This window comes from Leucoraja erinacea, chromosome 35 (genome assembly GCF_028641065.1).
Source record: "Leucoraja erinacea ecotype New England chromosome 35, Leri_hhj_1, whole genome shotgun sequence".
In the NCBI taxonomy this organism is placed as follows: Eukaryota; Metazoa; Chordata; class Chondrichthyes; order Rajiformes; family Rajidae; genus Leucoraja; species Leucoraja erinaceus.
This window is the reverse complement of record NC_073411.1, coordinates 3,928,769-3,951,155: the sequence shown is the minus strand read 5'-3', so window position 1 is coordinate 3,951,155 and position 22,387 is coordinate 3,928,769. Positions and strand designations below refer to the sequence as shown.

The 22,387-nt window shown below is 40.4% G+C and overlaps 1 protein-coding gene across 3 annotated transcripts in view; it reads right to left on the bottom strand.

Moving 5' to 3' along the window:
* Nucleotides 1-293: 293 nt before the first annotated feature.
* letm2 (leucine zipper-EF-hand containing transmembrane protein 2) overlaps nucleotides 294-22,387 on the bottom strand; it is a 35,900-nt gene continuing 13,806 nt past the window's right edge. For 2 of the 3 annotated variants that reach the window (XM_055662118.1, XM_055662117.1), the window contains exons 2-9: nucleotides 14,437-14,872; nucleotides 13,018-13,161; nucleotides 10,044-10,181; nucleotides 9,121-9,324; nucleotides 6,850-6,969; nucleotides 5,065-5,181; nucleotides 4,512-4,625; nucleotides 295-1,711 (exon numbers count right to left, since the gene is read on the bottom strand). In XM_055662118.1, the coding sequence (XP_055518093.1) occupies nucleotides 1,658-1,711; nucleotides 4,512-4,625; nucleotides 5,065-5,181; nucleotides 6,850-6,969; nucleotides 9,121-9,324; nucleotides 10,044-10,181; nucleotides 13,018-13,161; nucleotides 14,437-14,856 (1,311 nt within the window). In that variant the 5' untranslated portion in view covers nucleotides 14,857-14,872 and the 3' untranslated portion in view covers nucleotides 295-1,657. Of the gene's footprint in view, nucleotides 1,712-4,511; nucleotides 4,626-5,064; nucleotides 5,182-6,849; nucleotides 6,970-9,120; nucleotides 9,325-10,043; nucleotides 10,182-13,017; nucleotides 13,162-14,436; nucleotides 14,873-22,387 lie in introns of all 3 variants that reach the window. The other variant, XM_055662116.1, reaches the window with a different exon arrangement.

Sequence of the window (22,387 nt, the reverse complement as noted above, 5' to 3'; positions counted from 1 at the left end):
AGGCGACATGGAAAAAGTCTCCTCTCCATGGAGAAGGCGACCAAAGTGGTTTCCCCCTTACCACCCCCCCACACAAGACACACTGAAAAACACACACTAAAAAAACAAAAAATGTAGAAAATGACTAACACGCTGCTGTCAGGGCAGCCGGCTCACAGCGCCCCCACCCACCTGCTTTCTGCAGCTGTGAAGTGGAATATTGTAAAAGCAAAGCAATTATACTCTGGTTTGTGTAATCAAGTGAAGACTGACATTGTTGCACAATGCAACTTAGAATGGTGCAACACGGGTTAAATAAAGTACACGGCCAGTTGAATTAGCAGGTAATTATAATAGTATAATAATTATTTTCAATATTTGTATGTATTTACAAATGCAATTTATTTATCACTGCCAGATAGGAAAACAGCAGGACTAGATTAGAGTTGCCACTTGTATCCTCCAAAGCCAGGTGGCAGATGCTTTATGTTAACTCACTGGTGCAAACATGCTCATCTCATGCAGGTGAACTTACACAGGATATGGGTCTGGTGCAGTGAACCAGAATGTAATCACTGATTAGGTATGGCTCCACCAATCTATTTACACTCATTTAAAGGTTGTGGATCATAGAGTCAATGTTTTGTTAATAACAAATGAAACCATATGTTTCCTTTTGTATGAACGTGCTCATTTTGCCCTTGCAACATTACCAGTGTGTTGGCTCATCACCTCTTCGAACGACTCAAAAAAATGCTAGACGGGTTTACAAAAGAAGGCATGTATTTAGTTATGAATTAATAAAACAGTACATCTCCAAATTGGAAAGGGTGAGACAATTCTTTTGCAACATTTCTACAAACCAAACAATAGCAGATAAGCAAAATTCATGTTCAGCACCAGACAAAATAATTTCAAAATCTTGCATTCTGCGATAAATTGCCTTCCCTGGGTATTGATAATACTTGGGGTGTTTGACAAAGGAACATTTCTGTTTAGAGTGACCTGCTTAGCGGGGCATCTAGCTCGCAGTGCAGTCGACCAGCACAGTAGCAATCCCTGTTAAAAGGCCGCAGTATGAGCCACATGTTGCCGCTAGTCCCACAGCATTAAGTTTATATGCTTTCTATTTGCCCTGGTTTCTGCGATAGGTAGCTGCACCAAGACAGTATAAATATACCAGTTATGTCGTAACAATTAGCAATTTTTAAAAAGAGATCACTCTGTAAGGTGTGTCTTGGGTTTTGTCTGCCCCATTAAAACGATACATTGCGTGAATTCATTCATGAGATGTTCCAGAAGGTTCTGTTTATACACTGTAGTGTGGACTTTCTGTGCATTGTGCAGTTACAGGAGTGGGGTTATTTAACCTGGTTCCAGTTCCAATAGCAGTGCCTGATGTCAAGTGAGAAACATCAATAGCTTACATACACATTATTATTTTATGATTGCTTTGCTTTTTCTCAGGTTGGACGTGGTGTGATGATTCTGCTTGGATGCGGCTTTCGTACACAGGTGGCTGTGTAAGTGATATCTCATGTCTAAACAGCAATGAAGCATCAGCCAAGGCAATATCTCCAGCCCATTAATGTCCATTGGTATAGTTAAATTGGTCAACTGGAGAATAGAGGCCACTCTGCTTTAACAGCATGTCCACGGTGACGAGATCCTTGCAGCATCACGAGCCGTTTGCACTGGCCTTGCTTTTCTGGGACTCTTTCATTTCTTGAGTCTGGAAACAAACCCAGGGAGTTACAAAGACATGAAACTTTCCACAGCACTTTGCAACCAATCAAGACTGTAAGTAGCTGGATGGTGATGAGGGTAAAATGAGAGCAATTTAAAATATATCTGAATAACCTGCATCAGAAGCTGCTCAAAAACACCAGCGCATGGACCCAACTTTGGACTTTTTGTAAATGCCGCCAAAATATGGCGACTCGTGCATTTGTCATCAATGTCAAAATAATTTCAATGTGCAATGCACAGGGGACAATAAACCATCACTGAACTGTCCCACGTTGGGGAAAATGCTGCATTTTAATTTTAGTTGCAGTTCAGAGAGGATAAAGCAAGGAGGAGGGACAGGGATTGACCTCTGATCTTCACTTCCCTTCCCTCCCAAGGCCAAAACACCATCTCACCACCATCTCTGCACTTGCAGTATATACGCCAACCATAGAAACATAGAAAATAGGTGCAGTAGGCCATTCGGCCCTTCGAGCCTGCACCGCCATTCAATATGATCATGGCTGATCATCCAACTCAGTATCCTGTACCTGCCCTCTCTCCATACCCCCTGATCCCTTTAACCACAAGGGCCACATCTCGCGCCCTCTTAAATATAGCCAATGAACTGGCTTCAACTACCTTCTGTGGCAGGGAGTTCCAGAGATTCACCACTCTCTGTGTGAAAAATGTTTTTCTCATCTCGGTCCTAAAGGATTTCCCCTTTATCCTTAAACTGTGACCCCTTAAGAATTTTGTAAGTTTCTATAAGATCCCCCATCAATCTTCTAAATTCTAGCGAGTACAAGCCGAGTCTATCCAGTCTTTCTTCATATGAAAGTCCTGACATCCCAGGAATCAGTCTGGTGAACCTTCTCTGTACTCCCTCTATGGCAAGAATGTCTTTCCTCAGATTTGAAGACCAAAACTGTACGCAATACACCAGGTATGGTCTCACCAAGACCCTGTAGAACTGCAGTAGAATCTCCCTGCTCCTATACTCAAATCCTTTTACTATGAATGCCAACATACTATTCGCTTTCTTCACTTCCTGATGCACCTGCATGCCTACTTTCAATGACTGGTGTACCATGGCACCCAGGTCTCGTTGCATCTCCCCTTTTCCTAATCGGCCACCATTTAGGTAATAGTCTACTTTCCTGTTTTTACCACCAAAGTGGATAACCTCACATTTATCCACATTATACTGCATCTGCCATGCATTTGCCCACTCACCCAGCCTATCCAAGTCACCTTGTAGCCTCCGAGCATCCTCCTCACAGCTAACACTGCCCCCCAGCTTCGTGTCATCCGCAAACTTGGAGATGTTGCATTCAATTCCCTCGTCAAATCATTAATATATATTGTAAATAGCTGGGGTCCCAGCACTGAGCCTTGCGGTACCCCACTAGTGACTGTCTGCCAATCTGAAGCGGACCCGTCTACTCCTACTCTTTGCTTCCTGTTTGCCAGCCAGTTCTCTATCCACATCAATATTGACCCCCCAATACCGTGTGCTTTAGGTTTGTATGCTAATCTCTTATGTGGGACCTTGTCGAAAGCCTTCTGAAAGTCCAGATATAACACATCCACTGGTTCTCCCTTATCCACTCTACTAGTTACATCCTCGAAAAATTCTATAAGATTCGTCAGACATGATTTACCTTTCGTAAATCCATGCTGACTTTGTCCAATGATTTCACCTTTTTCCAAATGTGCTGCTATCCCATCTTTAATAACTGACTCTAGCAGTTTCCCCACTACCGATGTTAGACTAACTGGTCTGTAATTCCCTGTTTTCTCTCTCCCTCCCTTTTTAAAAAGTGGGGTTACATTAGCTAACCTCCAATCCTCAGGAACTACTCCAGAATCTAAAGAGTTTTGAAAAATTATCACTAATGCATCCACTATTTCTGGGGCTACTTCCTTAAGTACTCTGGGATGCAGCCTAACTGGCCCTGGGGATTTATCAGCCTTTAATCAATTCAATTTACCTAACACCACTTCCCGGCTAACCTGGATTTCACTCAGTTCCTCCAACTCATTTGACCCGCGGTCCCCTGCTAGGTTATGAACAGCTTTCCTTTTTACAGATGTCCATAAGTTGGAAAACACACAAAACCATTCAATATCATGACCATACCTACATATTATAACATTTAAGAGACAGGTACATGAATAGAGGGTGATGAATGGTTTAGAGGGTTATGGACCAAGCGTGGCGGGCAGGTTGGATTAGTATAGATGGGGCATGTTGGTTGGCGTTGGCAAGTTGGGCCCAAGACCTTGTTTCCTTGCTGTGTGACTAACTCTGAAATGCTTGTTTACATTACCCCTTTCTCCCTGCTTTTTTAGGAAGATATAGTGTGTATATTTTGTCCCTTAGAACTGGCCAAAGCAGAAAAACTGCTTAAAGACCACTTTGTAAACAAGTTCAGGGACAGATTCAAACAAGTGTGCGAGAAGGTCAAAATAACCGTTTTTTCCATGCGCTGCCTTGGAATGATAGCGTATTTTCAACACATAAATTAACACTTATTTACTGTCTTTCGCTGTCTGGTTACAATGGTACAGAATCATGATGTTCCATAATGGATTTGTGTTTCAATATATATTACTCCCATAATATTTATGGGAACTCATTCATATACATGGGGTGTCCGTAAGTCAAGCATTCTTTAATCTTGGGCACGCTTTGCACAAAACTGTGCGTGCTGATTTTTACTTTTAATTGCTTGCTGCCTAAGATTTGGCAGAATTGGACCTTGCTTCACATGCTACATGTTGACCAGACACATTCGTACCTCGATGTTTTCCAGTGTTGCGTCCAGGTCACGCGATCCAGAGCTTGGTGGGGTTGGTTTTTCAGCGCTCTCTTTGCCTGGTGGCTGTTTGTCCGGGGAAACAGTAATGCCCAGCTGGTTGTAAAGACCACAGCAGGTAGAAATATTAAAGATAACTGGTGTAATCACATGCTCAATTGTAGCACTCTTCAGTATATAAACACAATTACTAAATACTACTTTCCCTGCGGGAAATGGGGGCATCGTAAAGTAGTAATTAGTAAGTTACAATCACCACATTTAAAAGACATGGGAACAGGTACATTATTACACTAGTAATTTAGGCAAATGCATTAATACTTTCTCCCTTAGAAGTTTCTACAACAGAGAAATTTGTAATAAACTCAGTCAGGTTCAAACAAGGTCAAAATTGCTTGTTTTTCCTGGCTTCACCTTGGAATAATGACATATTTTCATACACATTGTGTTCTCATCTCATTAATAACTTTATCTGAGCAAAACCAAATCAGATATTAATATTTTGCAAAAGTTAGCAACCACAAAGAAAACCCACCTGGATGATTGGGACTTTAACGGCAGGAGTAATTGATTTGACGTCGGTCAGGTACATAGCACGGGACAACAGCAGCAGCGACGGGGGCACATTCTCCTTCAGATGCAACTCCAGCCACTGCGGAATTGAGATATTTAATTTCTAAAACTTTAAACAATTATTCACTCTCTTTAGAAACATAAATCACACAACAAACAGTGTTGATTAGCAAAAAGCATATTTGTGTTGCTGTACCTCTTTTGGGAATTCTTTTGCAGCAATGAAATCTGATAACATTTTCTGGGATGGGTTGTTGAAAGGGTTACTCAGCAAATAGCATGACTGATCTCGCTGTGTCCAGTCCATGAATGCTGCACCACTTACTAATGAATCCAGCTACTGGCTACATTGCCTGCCCTGCTCCATCACCATAATAAGTGGTTAACTCCACATCAGTCCTGTCTTAGTCCCAGCAAAAAATGAAAATTGCCCGAGATCCTACAGGCATCTCCAAAGCGCATACAGTATTTTGTTCCGATTTGTGTGGTAGCATTTAAGACAAGGATTTAAACTAGGATGCAATTTTTTCTCAAAATATTCAATAATCACTCAGCTTTGCCCTGTCAGAATATAAAATAATCCGTGGGTGTCTGAATCTGCAAGAATAATCAGCAGATTCGGAAATTTGGAAGCTGAAATTAATGCTTTTGATTATAGCATGTGAATCTCCCATCCATTCTAGGAGAAGCAGATGGCACCCATTCTGTTCAAAGTAATGCAATGTGTGATCTTCGGTCTCCTCCCACATGCCAAAGACGTACAGGTTTGTAGGTTAATTGGCTTGGTATAAGTGTAAATTGTCCCTGGTGTGTGTAGGATAGTGTGGTGGGGGGGCTCTGGTCAGTGCGTACTCAGTGGGCCGAAGGGCCTGTTTCCGCACTGTATCTCTAAAACTAAAACTAAATAATTTGAAAGCTGGTCTTCCATCCTTGCAGTCAGTCTGCAGGTGGACTGGGAAGATTGTTACACTGTTCTCTTTAGTTACCATGCACATCAATACTGTACTCTGTGATGGATATGTTTATAACTGTTATCAACCAGCATAAAATATATATATACTGTACACTGTCTACAGGTCTCAAAACAGAGACCAAAAAAAACAAGGAGGCTTTGCCTTGGATTTTAACCATAGGGCCATGCTCTTGAGGAACCTCGAGATTCAGAAGAATGGCGTTCCTAAAAGATCTAAAGAATGGAGTAGGTAAGTCACTTTAAATTGGGTTGCTGTGCACAGGCTGTCTCGAGGCCTCTCAAACTTCAGAAATCTCAAGAGGAAGCCTTTAAGAGCAGGGACTCAAAGGCATCTTTTTCCACACAGGGTGGTGTGTATATGGATCAAGCTGCTATAGGAAGTGGTAGACGCAGTTACAATCACCACATTTAAAACACATGTGAACAGGTACATGGATAGGGTAGGAGGGATATGGATCAATGAAAAAGAACAACAGCAGCCAAAGTTGGAATGATATCTGTAAAAGCAATGCAGGGGGCGAGACTGTAAGGAAATATGAATCTGGTGTGTTTCTCTCCCTACCAGAGTCCCAGGTTTTCACTATAAACCTTCAGGCCATTACAACTTTGCTAATAATAAATGTTAAGTTAAGTATAAATGTTTGAAGACATGAATGTTTGACAGTAGTGTAATATGTCACACAAGGTGTATTTTGTACTTGATTCAATGTCAGCAGGTGATCCTTCAACGTAAATGCTGCAGTAATTTCTCAGGTTGTGCTCCATGTTCATCACCTGAGTGAGCTGCTGCCGCAGTTGCTTTTCTGTCAGACCCAATGATCTCATACCCCTCGCTCTACACGCTGTCTGCAGTTCCGACACAGTCAAAACTTCACAGCCTTCTTGGGCAATCATCTGCAAGTCAGAAACACAATGGCAATTATTGATAACCGAATGCAAAATACTCTGTCACTGAACTCTGTGCCAAAGTGCCTATTCCTGTGCTATACTGTTCAATGCCAATACTTTATCTGATACTTTAAAATAAATAGTTTTACAAAAATAGCAAAAAGTCATATACTACATAACGATGTATATGCTGATCATCTGCATTGATTCCATTCTCCAGCATTTAGTTGGTCGCCTACAATGCTGTAGCGAGTCAAATGCTTGTCCAGATGCTGTGAGAGTATCTGCCTCCTTCATACCCTAAGAGGTCTACCTGAAAGAAAATCTCCTTCAAACAATTTCCAAGCCTCTTGCTTCTTACTTTAAATCTATACCTGCTCTTGAATGTCTACAAGAATTACACGATAGAAACAAATGTGAAATTACTTTTGCCCCCTTTGTAAAACTATTTATTTGTAGGTATCAGAGAAAGTAGCTACATAGAGCAGAGGACAGTATAGCACATACCCTTTGGCCCACAATGTCAATGCCAAATATGATGCCAGGTTAAACTAATCTCCTCTGCCTGCAAGTGATCTGTATCCCTCCATTCCCTACATAACCTATCAAAAAACCTTTTAACTGCCACTGTCGTATCTACCTCCACCCCTGGCAATGTGTTCCCGGCACTTACCACACAGCGTGTAAAAAAAGTAGTCCCATACACATCCTTTAAACGTTTCCCGTCTCACCTTAGAGCTATGCCCTCTTGTCTTTGACATCTCCATCCCTGGAACAAAAAGGTTCAGACTGTCTTCCCTATCTATGCCTCTCATAAGTTGAAATACTTCCTTTAGTACCATGTTTGTAAGATGAAACAAACTAGAAGTTAATTAGGTATGTGAATCAGTCGCCAGATGACACATTTGGTTGTGGGCCACCCATTTTAAGACTGAAAATTCAGCTGCCCCTGAGGACCAAGGACCTGGGCATTTCCAAAATGAGGGTAGAACTTGTGTTTAATCAAGGAACTGCAGATGCTGGTTTACAAGCTAAGACAGAGTGCTAAAATTGCTAATCAGGTCAGGCAGAAACTCAGAAGAACATGTCGATAGATGACATTCCGGGTCAAGACCCTTCTTCAGACTGATCTGCCTGAAGAAGTCTGTCATTAGTCTAAAGAAAGGTTCTGACCCCAAATGTCACCTATCCCATATTCACCAGAGATGCTGCCTGACCTGCTGAATCTTCTGTGTATCTTCTAGAATGTGTCTTCTAGACTGTTTGTGTGCTGGGGCAGGAGTGAAAGCTCTTTAACTATGTTAGCTGCTTTCCTGAAGCAGTATTATTGGAATCATTGGTGGGGAGTGTGATTTGTGCGATGGACTGGGCTCCATCCACAAATCTCTGCAATTTCTTGTGATCTTGGGCAGCACTGTTCCCGAATCAATTTGTGAGGCAACCCGACAGTATGCTTTCCATCACCCAATGCTGGAAGCACAAAGATAGACACAAAGTGCTGGAATAACTCAGCGGGTCGGGCAGCATCTCTGGAGGAAAAGGACAGGTGACATTTCGGGTCACCTTATGCGGACTGAAAGTAGGGGATGGGAGCTGAAGAGCTGGAGTGAGAAAAGACCAGGATCAAATAGGGCGGTGCCTGGTAAAGCCTTTGTTGGCTAGGGAAGGTGTGATCTCAAGAAACAATGTGGAGAACTGTGGAACTGTAAAAGGACTAGGGTGGCAGAATGGGTCGAGGGGGATGGGAGGGGAGTGCAAGGAGAAGTTACTTAAAATAGGATAATTCAATGTCCCTACCGCTGGGTTGTAAGCTACCCGAGCGGAATACGAGGTGCTGTTCTTCCAATTTGCGTGTGGCCTCATTCTGGTAATAGAGGAGATCCAGGACAGAAATGTCAGTGTGGGAATGGGAAGTATACCATCTGTCCAAGCGCAAAGCAATGCGGGATATAGTTACAAATTTCTGGAGTGGTCCATTCAGAAACCATCACAATTATCTCTCATGGATGAGAAAAAGCCTGACTTTTTCCTAAAGGCTTGGCAGTGGGAAAAAAGTACTGTGCGGTTGAATTTCTAGAAAGACTGGTTAATGTTTTGACTAGGTTGCTGTCACAACCTTTTGTTGAGCAGCCTGTGGTGAGAGTAATTTTCTCTTACTTCATCATCTGCTTTTATGGATCTCAATTCCATTTGGAGTTGGAAGCGAAGCAAGTTGTTTGTACCAATGGGCTGCAGTTCCAAAAGCCTACAGAGTGCCACCAGTTGAGGACGGTTGAGATGTTCCAGCGTCAACTCGTCTTCAAAGAGTTTGGAGAAGCGTACTATGTCCTTTGTACTTGGATGTTCTCCCGAGTGTCGCACCTGCAGATCGAATGAAAACAACCACAATCACAATCCCAGTGTTGCACTTCCCTCATTCCCTTTTATAAAATAACGTTTAATCCAAAGTGAAAATAAAAGACTGGCACAAGAGAGCAACAGCTCTGCTGGAGGACAAGCAGCATCTGCAGAGGGGGAAAACAAACTATCGACATGTTGCATCGAGATGGTGCATCATCTCCACACAAAATGTCACCTAAATAGTTGGAGTGTCTGTGATAGAATATAGAACATAGGATAGTACAGCACAGGCGTTTCAGCCCACAATGTCCACGTTGAACACAATGCTAAGTTAAACTAACAGCACCCATAGCCAGGATCGAATCCGGGTCTCTGCCGTTGTAAGGCAGCAACTCCACCACTACACCATTGTGTTGCCCTAGGTGGGTTGTTAGAATTGAGATGAGGTGAAATTTCATAAAATAGATAGTTGCAAAATTTTGAAATACTCTACTCCGGAGAGTGCTGAGAATGCTCTGTAATTGAGTTTAATTGTTGAATTCAAGAGAGTTTTGGACACCAAAGAAATTAGGGATTTTGTCAATCAGGCAGGAAAGTGAATAGAAGGCAGAGATCATCCGGAATCTTATTGAATGGAGGAACAGGCTTCAAGGGACATGTGGCATACTGCCACTTCTATGCTCTCACACTTTGACTAGATATGTAACAATGCGAGATCTGTGTGAATGGTTGAAGCATACCTTCTGCAAATAAGAAGAAAACTGCTGGGCAGCTCCTCCACTTTCTGTTTTATTCCTTTTGGCCATTTCCACAATCGTTTCCTGGAGAAATTTTGCAATTTCAAGTTTTGCTGCCATGGTCTGCTTCTGTTTTTGATCCTGAAAAAAAAAACAAATGACCAAAGCCTCATATTTCATGCAATCATATAAATATAACTAGGCAAGGTTGTGCCTTATCACCATTGCTATTTGCCCTTATGATAGAACCGCTGGCCGAAAGGATTAAAAATCACCCGAATATTCACGGATATAACACTAAGGACTCAAAGAATAAAATTTCATTATACGCTGATGATATCCTTTTATATATTAGTAATACACAAACGAGTATACCCACATTATTAACATTAATTGAGGAATTTGGCTCTTTTTCTGGATATAGAATAAATTGGAATAAAAGCGAAATTATGTCTTTAAAACCACAGGATTTGAGACACTTACTAAAATTCCACTTCAAAATTGCAACAGAAAAATTTAGGTATCAAGTATTCAAATTACGAGAAGACACAAATCATTATTTAGTGACAATTTTATGCCAATATTAAATAAACTGAATGATATGATTAAATTTTTGGAAAACGCTCCCGCTCTCATTGATAGGTAGAATTAACACTATAAAAATGACTTTCTTACCACAATTAATATATTTGTTTCAAGCAATCCCAATATATATTCCAAAATAGTTTTTCAAAAAACTAGATTCTACTATCACTAATTTTATATGGGATTACAGAGCACACAGAATTCAACGAAAGCATTTGTGTAAACCTAAAGAAGTTGGGGGTTTATCATTACCTAACTTTATGTATTACTACTGGGCAGTGCATATTAAGAACATAATGTACTGGTTGGATAGTTCCACTCAGCAGTTGGAGTGGATAAGAATGGAGAAAGAGGAGTGCTATCCGCACGATATAGGAACGATCTTGCTCTCACCGATAAAATTGAATAGTATAATATATAAGAAGAACCCAATTATTCATAATACAATAAGAATTTGTAAACAAATAAAAGTATCCTTGAAATTAAATAAACTATCAGTACTAACCCCACTAGTGAACAATCCCGCATTCAAACCATCTCTCATTGACAAAACATATCAACAATGGGATAGACTGGGGATTAGGAAAGTAGGGGATATGTATGAATTGGGCAAACTGTTATCATTTCAACATTTAAAATTAAAATTTAAACTGAAGGATAATCAATATTTTAAATATATAGATATGTGACTTTATGAAGAAATATATACATAGATTTCAAACTATATTTTTAGACCCTTTCGAAGAAGCAATGAATATTAAGGCTGATTCACAAAAGCTAATATCATACTTTTATAATAATATATTAAATAGAGAATTACCCTCAACAGAAGCACTAAGAGAAGATTGGGAACATGAGCTAATGATAAAGATCTCGAAGGATAGATGGGAAAAGTATCTGATGAACACACATAATTGTTCTATTAATGCAAGACATAATTTAATTCAATTCAAATTATTACATAGACTATATTATTCAAAAACGAGGTTGAATAAATTTTATCCAAACGTCTCTCCCAGATGCGATAAATGTTTGTTTCAAAACGCTAATATAACACATTCATTTGTAGGATGTACAAAGTTGAATAAATTTTGGAGCGATATATTTGATATATTTACAAAGCTTTTTGTCCACAATTGAACCTAAAACGGAATGGATTATATTTGGAATAATAGTAGAAGATATCAATTTAAATAAAGACCAAAAAGTTTTTTTTAATTATGGATTAATAATTGGAAAGAAATTGATACTTAAATTTTGGAAAAATACACCCATACCAACTGTTAAAATGTGGATCAGGAATATGATGGACATAGCACGCCTTGAAGACTCTGACTAATAGATAAATATGACCAATTCTTAAGGGGTTGGTCTCCTTTCATCGACTTTTTGGAATCATGTGATGCAGCGGTACCGTAAAGATTGCTGATTTCAGTTCATGCATCTCCGAATAAAGATTTGAACATTTCTCTTTTAAGGGGCCTTCTCTCCTATTTCTACTTTCTACTTTTTCTTTTTTTTTTTTTTATATATATATATATACACACTTCACGTTTTGCTATTCTCTACTATCTATTTTTCCTCTTTTTCCCCTTTCTATTGTTTTCTTTTTCTTGTCTTACTTCCCTTCTCAAAACATAAAAGTAGAGGTTGTACATAGAATGGATTACGGTAGGACATAGTTGGCACCTAAAATTAGGTTCCACTGTATTGTTTTGTACTGTATTAACTTCTAATAAAATAAACAAAACATTTTAAAAAAAATTGGGGAAAAAATCATATAAATACACATATAGTACATGTCACATGATATGAGCACTCTTATTCAAATGGATATTCCATGTAAACAGTACGATTATTCGTAATCTCAACAGGACCATAGCATAGATCTCTTTTTTGACCGTCTGTGAATTCAAGTCATTCTTTAAGTGAAAGAGCCATCACAGTGAAAGACACAAATTGCTCAGAGGATCGTGCTGCATCTTTTGAGAACACAGGTAGATGACACTTTGGGTTGAAACCCTCTTCAGACCGATTCTGGCTGGGGGGGAGAGGGGGGGGGGGGGGGGGTAAGAGGGAGATTAGATAACTAGAAGAGAAGAGTGTTGAAGCGAAAAAGCAATCAAAATATGTTGGTGCCAATGCTCAAGTAGCTTTTTTATTTTAATAGTACCTCATGATGACAGAAAGGATGAAGTGAGCAAGTTCTTCCATTCTGGTTTACCTTCTGACACTATTAATCCAAAAACACCTTTGTTTAGGCTGGTAGCTCCTCCCTCACTCTGCTTTCCAGACACTCCTTTCTGCCAAACATTCTCACAGACTAACTTCTTTCATCTCAGTTAAACATTCCATCAAATCACAATTTGTGTAAAAAAATATTCTCACCAACCCGACTCAATTTTGTCTCAAACGTAGATGGCAACATCTCAGGAAACAGCTTTAAGACGACGGGGAGCAAAAACTCCATAAATGGCACAATCAGGAATATTACGAAAGGAACTAGACGGAAGAGGTCAACACAGGTCCGCAGAAGCTGAAACAAACAGGTAAAAATGCATGAGGTGTGTACCATTAACAGCTTACCTACAGATTCCACTGTACAACGACTATGCTGCAACAGCACTGGTGTGATGGAACATTAACTATTTTAGTTGTTGTCTCACTGCTTCAAAAGCCAGTTATATCCATAGCCTCATCAGGCTATGGCTACTGGAGTCTGGAAAGATTAATGGAAATAATCCTTGTTTGAATAGTGGCACAGCAGTAGAGTTTCAACCTTACAGCACCAGAGACCCAGGTTCGATCCCGAGTACGGGTGCTGTCGGTACGGAGTTTGTACGTTCTCCGTGTGACCCCGTGGGATTTCTCCGGTTGCTCCGGTTTCTTCCCACACTCCTAAGACGAGCAGCTTTGTAGGTTAATTGGCTACAGTAAACTTGTAAATTGTCCCTAGCGTGTAGGATAGTGCTAGTGTACAGGGTTCGCTGGTTGGAGTGGACTGTGTGAGAGAAAGGACATGTTTCCGCTTTGTACCTCTATAAGAGTGGAGGCTGCTTGGCCTGGCATCTGGAAAGGAGTTGGCAAGAGCAGGACAAAGATCAGGATTGTACATACATCTGTTTGTCAGTGGTGTAAGAGGAGGGGTGGAGATATATTTAATCCAGAGTAAATCTATTTTCATATCACAGTACGTTATAGAACAGAACCATCAAAAAAGTCTTTAAAATCAGTTCTATTTAGATTTATTCAACATAAATTATTGATTGAAAGCAGTAATAATTTTTTTTTTAAAAATCAAGTACTGGAACCACAAGATTGCCATTTACTTGACAGTAACATTGAAGAAATTCATGGGTCTGTATATAAGGTGGGAGGGAGATGGGGCAGGATGCAGCACACCCAGCTCATATTTGCAGAATAATCACTGAAGTGAGCAACCAGGAAAATCACTGACAAAGTGCTTCCATAATGCAGCAGGTCAGGCAGCATCCCTGGAAGAAATGAAAAGATATTTCTGGTTGGGAGATTTCTTCAGACCTAATCCGAAGCTTTGCCTATTCATATCCTCCGATACTGCCCGACCCACTTACTCTAGCACTTTTAGCCTTTTTTATTTGTTAACCAACATCTGCAGTCCCTTGTGTCTTCAGACCACTGATAGTGTCAATGTAGAGCTGGAGTGTGTGCACCAAAAGAGGGGAAAACATGGAAAATTAAAAAATACTACTCCATTTCAATAATTATTCAAATAAAATTCAATTACGTCATTTATGTTTGGGGAGTTGATCGTAGCGGAGATCCTACATACCCTTCGTCTTTCTCTGCGGCTGAGCTGGAATCCATGCAGTAATCTTGACAGTATCCTTGTTGCTATCTTTATGTCGGACCAAAGTAATCGGAATCCATTGTAATAATGTTTCAGTTCATTTACAATTCTTTCTTTCCAGGATTTTTTCCCAACAGCCTTTTCATTTGTTTGCGAACGTAAACCTTTTTTTCCAATACTTGGTTTGTTAGTGTGTTTGTGGGCGGCTTGTTTACATTCTTCAAGCCATCGACCTGACTGGTGGAAGTTACACACGGGTACTAAAGAGGTGCAATTATGAGGTAGATTGCAAAAGAGAATAGAAGGAATCCTCCCAAGTTCTTCAGTTCGGAGATTTAATCTGTTTGAATGAAAATCATGGAAATGCAGAACCACCATTGGTCTGCACCAAGTGTTGCGCATAAAGCAGTTTGCCCCTCTGTTTCAAAACAAAAGTATTTTAAAATTGAAGATACAACTATAATACATAAAGATAGTTGATTAATTTGAGAACCTAGGCTTTTGTTTACTTTTCTTACTTTTCTCTTTTCTGAGGCAGAGTAAACTAATGCATTGTCAAGTCAAGTCACTTTTACTTCTATAGCACATTTAAAAAACAACTCTCGTTGATCAAAGTGCTTTACATTGATGGAGGTACAGGTACTAACGTTATACAACAGTGGTTCATAGATTAAGTACATACATAAATACATACATATAGCCCTCCCTCAGAGGACGTCAAGAAAGGCTTGAGAGTAAAGATGAGTTTTAAGTCTCAATTTAAAGGAGTTGATGGAGGGGGCAGTTCTGATGGGAGGAAGGATGCTGTTCCACAGTCTAGGAGCTGCAACCGCAAAGGCGCGGTCGCCCCCGAGCTTATGCCTAGACCGCGGGATGTTCAGTAACCACAAGTCGACATCTAGTAGGGAGCATAAATCCTGTCACATTCAACATTTTTGCTTAGAAAAGGATGCAAACTCAGTGGATGACAAGGTCTATGATCAAAGTGAGCAATTTGATTAATAACGCCACGGCAAAGTCGTCAGAGGTTTAGCAGAAATACGCAAGAAAGATAAACAAAAACACTTAATTTTCAGAAAGAATTTTGTTCAACATTGTCTATTGAAACTGCATCCTCATGATAATGACCTCCACACAGAGTACATTCACTTAATACATGGGTGATTGTAATCATTCAAAATGTCTAACAGAGAATTTTAATATCTTGCATTTTGTTAAATACATCAAGAATCTGTCAATCTCCACTTTAAAAATATCCATTGACTTAGTCTCCATGGCCTTCTGTTACAATGAATTCCACAGATTCACCACCTTCTCCTCTGCATATCCTTTCTAAAGGTATATCCTTTTTCTTCTGAGGCTATGGCCTCCGGACCCAGACACTCCGACTAGTGGAAAAACCTTCTCCACACTCACTCTATCCAGACCTTTCACTATTGGGAAGTTTCAATTATGTTCCCACTCATCCTTTTAAAGTCCTGTGCAGTCAAAAGCTCAGTATATGTTAACGCAATCATTCCTGGGATCATTCTCATAAACCTCCTCAGGAACCTTGCTCACAATACTCCAAATGCAGTCTGACCAGAGCCTTATAAAGCCTCAGCATTACCTCCCAGTTTTTATATTCTAGTCCTCTCAAAATAAACCATTTAGCTTCCTTCCTGCCGATTCAACTTGCAAATTAAGCTTTTGGGAATCCTGCACCAGCACTCCCAAGTCCCTTTCCACCTCTGATTTCAGAATTCTGTCCCCATTTAGAAAATAGTCAACACCTTTATTCCTACTGTCAAAATGCATGACTCCACACTTTGGTACAGTGTATTCCATCTGCTACTTCTTTGCCCACTGTCCTAACCTGTCCAAGTCCTTCTGCAGAGTCCCTGCATTCTCTACACCACCTGCTCCTCCAACTATCTTTGTTATCATCTGCAAACTTAGCCACAAAGCCTTCTGTTCCCTCATCCAAATCATTGATATACAACGTGAAGAGTAGCGCCCCCGACACTGACCCATGCGGAACTCCGCTAGTCACAGGCAGCCAAACAGTAAAAGCTCCCTTTATTGCCACTCTTTGCCTTCTGTCATCCAGCCAACCTGCTATCCATGCTAGCATCTTCCCTTTGATACCATGGGTTTTCATCTTCTTTAGCAGCCTCACACGCGCACCTTATCAAAGGCCTTCTGAAAATCCAGGTAAACAATATCCACTGACTCTCCTTTGTTTATCTTGCTATTTATTTCCTCAAAGAATTCCAACAGGTCCATTCGGCAAGATCTCCCCTTCTCAAAACCAAGCTGCTTTTGGCCTATTTTATCATGTGCTTTTAAGTACTCAGAAAACCTCATCGTTTATAATGGACTCTAAAATCTTACCAACCACTAAAGACAAGTTAACTAGCCTATAGTTTCTTCTGCTTTGTTCCCTTTTTGAACAGCGGAGTGATATTTACAATTTTCCAATTGTCTGGAACCACCCCTGACTAGTGATTCTTGAAAGATCACTACTAATGCTTCCACAATCTTTAAAGCCACATCTTTCAGAACTCTGGATTGCTGTCCAACAAATCCAGGTGAGTTATCCACCTTTAGACCTTTCAGCTTCCCAAACAGCTTCTCCTAACTTATAGCCACTGCACCAACTTTCACCACCTGACTCTCTTGAATTTCAGGCACGTTGTGGGCTACTTCCACTATGAAGACTGATGCAAAAAAAACATGTTCAATTCAGCCATTTCTTTATTCCACATTATCACTTCTCTAGCATCATTTTCCAGCGGTCCAATGTCCACTGTTGCCTACGATAGACACAAAAAGCTGGAGTAACTCAGCGGGACAGGCAGCATCTTTGGAGAGGAGGAATAGACAATAGGAGCAGGAGTAGGTCATTCGGCCCTTCGAGCCAGCACCACGGGTGCTGGGTGACATTTCGGGTCAAGACCCTTCTTCAGACTTCTGTAGAGATGCTGCCTGTCCCGCTGAGTTACACCTTTTGGTGTCTATCTTCAGCTAAAAACCAGCATCTGCAGTTCCTTCCAACACATTTTATCCACTCTTGCCTCTTCCTTACTAATTATGTAACTGAAAAAACTTTTGCTATCCTCTTTTATGGACTTTCTGTTGCTTTTTTAAAAGGCTTCACAATCCTCTAGCTTCCCACGCATCTTTGCAATGTTATGTGCCTTCTATTTATGTTTTATGCTGCCTTCGATTTCCCTGTCAGCCACGGTCGCCTCATTCTCCCATTAGAATCTTTCTTCCTCTTTGGAATGAAAAGATGCTGCGCCTTCCAAATTATTCCCAGAAATTCCTGCCATTGATGTTCCAAAACCATGCCTGCTAGGGTCCGAGTCAGCATGGATTTACGAAGGGGAAATCATGCTTGACTAATCTTCTGAAATATTTTGAGGATATAACTAGGAAAATGGAAACGGAGAGCCAGTGGGTGTATTGTACCTGGACTTTCAGAAAACATTTGATAATAGGCGATTATTGGGCAAAATTAGAGCACATGGTATTGGGGGTAGGGTGCTGACATGGATAGAAAACTGGTTGGCAGACAGGAAACAAAGAGTAGGGATTAATGGGTCCCGTTCAGAATGGCAGGCAGTGAATAGTGGGGTACCGCGAGGCTCGGTGCTGGGACCGCAGCTATTTACAATATACTTTAATGATCTAGATGAAGGGATCAAAAGTAGCATTAGCAAATTTGCAGATGACAAAATGCTGGGTGGCAGTGTGAACTGTGAAGAGGATGCTATGAGGATGCAGGGTGACTTGGACAGGTTGGGTGAGTGGGCAGATGCATGTCAGATGCAGTTTAATGTATCAATTTTGGTGGCAAAAACAGGAAGGCAGATTATTATCTAAATGGTGTCAAGTTGGGAAAAGGGGAAGTACAACGGGATCTGGGGGGTCCTTGTTCATCAGTCACTGAAAGTAGGCATACAGGTATAGCAGGCAGTGAAGAAAGCGAATGGCATTTCATAACAAGAGGAGTTGAGTATAAAAGTAAAGAGGTCCTTCTTTAGTTGTACAGGGCCCTAGTGAGACCATACCTGGAGTATTGTGTGCAGTTTTGGTCTCCGAATTTGAGGAAGGACATTCTTGCTATTGAGGGAATGCAGCGTAGGTTCACCACGTTAATTCCCGGGACGGCTGGACTGTCTTATGTTGACAGAATGGAGTGGCTCGGCTTGTACACTCTGGAATTTAGAAGGATGAGAGGCAATCTTATTGAAACATATAAGATTATTCAGGGATTGGACACGCTAGAGGCAGGAAACATGTTCCTGTTGGAAGTCCAGAACCATGGGCCACAGTTTAAGAATACGGGGCAAGCCATTTAGAACGGAGATGAGTAAAACCTTTTTCACGCAGAGTTGTGAGTCTGTGGAATTCTCTGCCTCAAAAGGCAGTGGAGGCCAGTCCTCTGGATGCTTTCAAGAGAGAGTGAGATAGAGCTCATAAAGATAGCAGAGTCATGGGACATGGGGAGAAGGCAGGAACAGGATACTGATTGTGGATGATCAGCCATGATCACATTGAATGGCAGTGCTGGCTTGAAGAGTCGAATGGCCTACTTCTGCACCTATTGTCTATTGTAACATTCACCACAAAAGTAAAAAAACCATAAGAATACACCTTCAAGTTTTATAACGTCTTAAATTGTGTTTATAATTTTCAACTCTTTCCTTTAGAGAGGTTCTCAAAGATTCTCAGAAAAAGCAAGTCAGGATCAATCATACAATCTTGGGAATAAGAAATAAGCAGAGCTTAAAGGCAATGGATACTGGTACAAATTATCTTACTTCAACTAATGGTTAGGATAGCCATCCATCTCTCTCTTACATCAAAGACCAGACCTTCATTTATATTATTAATCTGCTTTTCAAGTGGCTGTATAAATTCACTGCAACAATGGAAAATATGTAAAATACAGCCAGCCCCCAGGTTACAAAACACCTGATTTGCAGAAAGGTGATTTACACAAATTCTCCCATGTCAACAGCTTTGAAAAAAAGTCATTCCAACCCACAAAGAACACTGAACTTTTTCCTCAGTTCTTGGGAACATGACCTTTACATAACTGTACTCCAGTGATAAAATGTATAGTTATCTGTAGCTGCCTGACACGTGAAAATCTTTGAAAATTCTAAGTTCTACTTGTTTTTTGCTTTTGAAATCACGCAGATTTATCTCTGTAAAATTATTTTAAAACCTTTTTCAATTTTATAAAATTCTATAAAGTCAATCCTCATCCTCCAACCCTTCAGCAAATACAAGTTTGCCAAACCTCTCCTCATAGCTTATATTCTCTAATCCATTTAATATCCTGGTAAACCTCTTCTGCACTCTCTCCAGAGCGCCCACATTTCTCTTCTAATGCGGTGGCCAGAACTGCACACAGTACTCATTTGGTCTAACCAAAGTTTCATACAAATGTAAACACAAGAGACTGCGGATGCTGGAATTTTGAGGGGAAAAAAGTGCTGGAGGAACTCAGTAGATCGAACATCATTTGTGGTGGGAATGGACAGGCAATGTTTCGGGTCGGGATCTTTCTGCAATCTGAAGAAGGATCCCAACCCGTAAAGCATCTATCCTTTCATAGACGCCTGACCCACTGAGTATCTCCAGCACTTTTGGATGTTTTTTTTTGCTTTTATACAACTGTAACATGATTTCCCAATGCTTTACTCAGCATCCCAATGATGACGGCAAGATTGCCACAATGCCTTATTTACCACCCTATTTACTTGTGCAGCTGCTTTTACTGAGCTACAGACTTGCTCCCAAAAGAGCACTCTGTACATCAAAGTTCCTAAAAGTCCTACCATTTATTGTATACTTTCCTCTTGCGTTTGACTTCTTAAAGTGCATATTTACACCTTACACTTTTCCAGGTTAAACTTCTTCTGCCATTTATCTGCCTACATTTCCAATTGCTTTATATCCTGCTGTATCATGACAGACTTCTCAACCATCCATAACTCCACCAATTTTTGTGTCACCTGCAAAATTACGTATCCGCCCACCTACATTTTCATTCAAATCATTTATATATAAAATCGCAAACAACAACGATCCCAGCAGATTCATGTGGAATACCAGTGGTCGCACTCTTCCATGCTGGAACGCAAATGAGATAGGGTAATCAGCTAGATAAATAATGTCAAAGGGTTGTCTTGTTTACCCTTATTTTCTGATTGAAATTATTTACCTCACTGATTACATCTGATTGGACTCAAGCATATAATCTAATATGACACTAATTGCTATATCAAGGGAGCATTACATTACGAGATCCTATTTCTCAAATGAAACTTAAAACACAGTTTGTCCTGCCTTCTTAGATGAAGAGCATAAAAAGGCTGACAAACTAAATCAGCAAGTTGTAGTAGAAACAAGGAAACACAGATGCTGTTTTATTTTAAAAAGTCTCTCACTTCCTTTGAGACAATATTATGTAAAAATCCCTGAGAGGTTTCCCACCTTTCCAACAGTGGTTGGTATTTCAAAGTTCTTTGGCAGGTTTTTAAATATTCAGGGGCATCCAAAGAATGTGAAGGGCAAAATGCCAAGCTGGCATAAATAAGGTGCTAATAGCTGCCTTTGTTTGCTCTCCCTAAACATCAAAGATTTTCTGCTGTCGCCTGTACACGCCTCTCACACATTCGGTTGCACTGAAGATGAAAATAGATTTAAAAAAAAAAATTCCCTCTAGAATGAAACCTGTCTGAACCAATAGTCTGAATTTTAATGGTGTAATCACTTTAACAGTTGAACCATCAAGGATTCTTGAAAGGAAGCACATTTCTGGGGGAAACAAGGATTATTTTCTTTTCTTTTCAAAGAGATCAGTTAGCCTGATATTGGTAGTGGGGAAGATGCTCGAGTCGACTATTAAGATGTAATAGCAGCGCATTTGGAAAGCAGTGGCAGGATGGATTTATGATGGGGAAATCATGCTTGACTAATCTTCTAGATGATTTTTTGAGTAACAAATAAAATGGATAATGGTGTATCTGGACTTTCAAGAGATTAGTGTGCAAAATTAGAACACATGGTATTGGGGGTAGGATATTGACATGGATAGAGAACTGGTTGGCAGACAGGAAGCAAAGAGTAGGAATTAACAGGTCCTTTCCGTGCTGGGACCCCAGTTATTTACAATATATATTAACGATTTAGACGAAGGAATTAAATGTGACATCACCAAGTTTGTGGATGATACAAATCTGGGGTGAGCTGCGATGAGGATGCTATGAGGCTGCAGGGTGACTTGGATAAGTTGGGTGAGTGGGCAGATGTATGGCGGATGCCGTATAATGTGGATAAATGTGAAGTTATCCACTTTGGTGCAAGAACAAGAAGACAGATTATTATCTGAATTGTGTAGGCAAAAAACTGCAGATGCTGGTTTAAATCAAAGGTAGACACAAACTGCTGGAGTAACTAAGCGGGACAGGCAGCATCTCTGGATAGAAGTAATGGGTGACACTTTGGGCTGAGATCCTTCTTCAGACGTGTCAAATTAGGAAAAGGGAAGGTGCAATGAGACCTAGGTGTCATTGTACATCAGTCACTGAAAGTAAGCATGCAGGTACATCAGGCAGTGAAGAAAGCATGTTGGCCTTCATAACAAGAGGATTTGAGTATAGGAGCAAAGAGGTCCTACTACAGTTGTACATGGTACTGATGAGACTGTAACTGGAGTATTGTCTGCAGTTTTGGTCTCCTAATTTGGGGGAGGACATTCTTGCTATTGAGAGTGCAGCATAGGTTCACCAGGTTAATTCCCGTGATGAAAGAATATGACGAAAGAATGGATTGACTGGGCTTATATTCACTGGAATTTAGAAGGATGAGAGGAGAACTTATACAAACATATAAAATTCTTAAAGGATTGAACAGGCTAGATGGAAGAAAAATG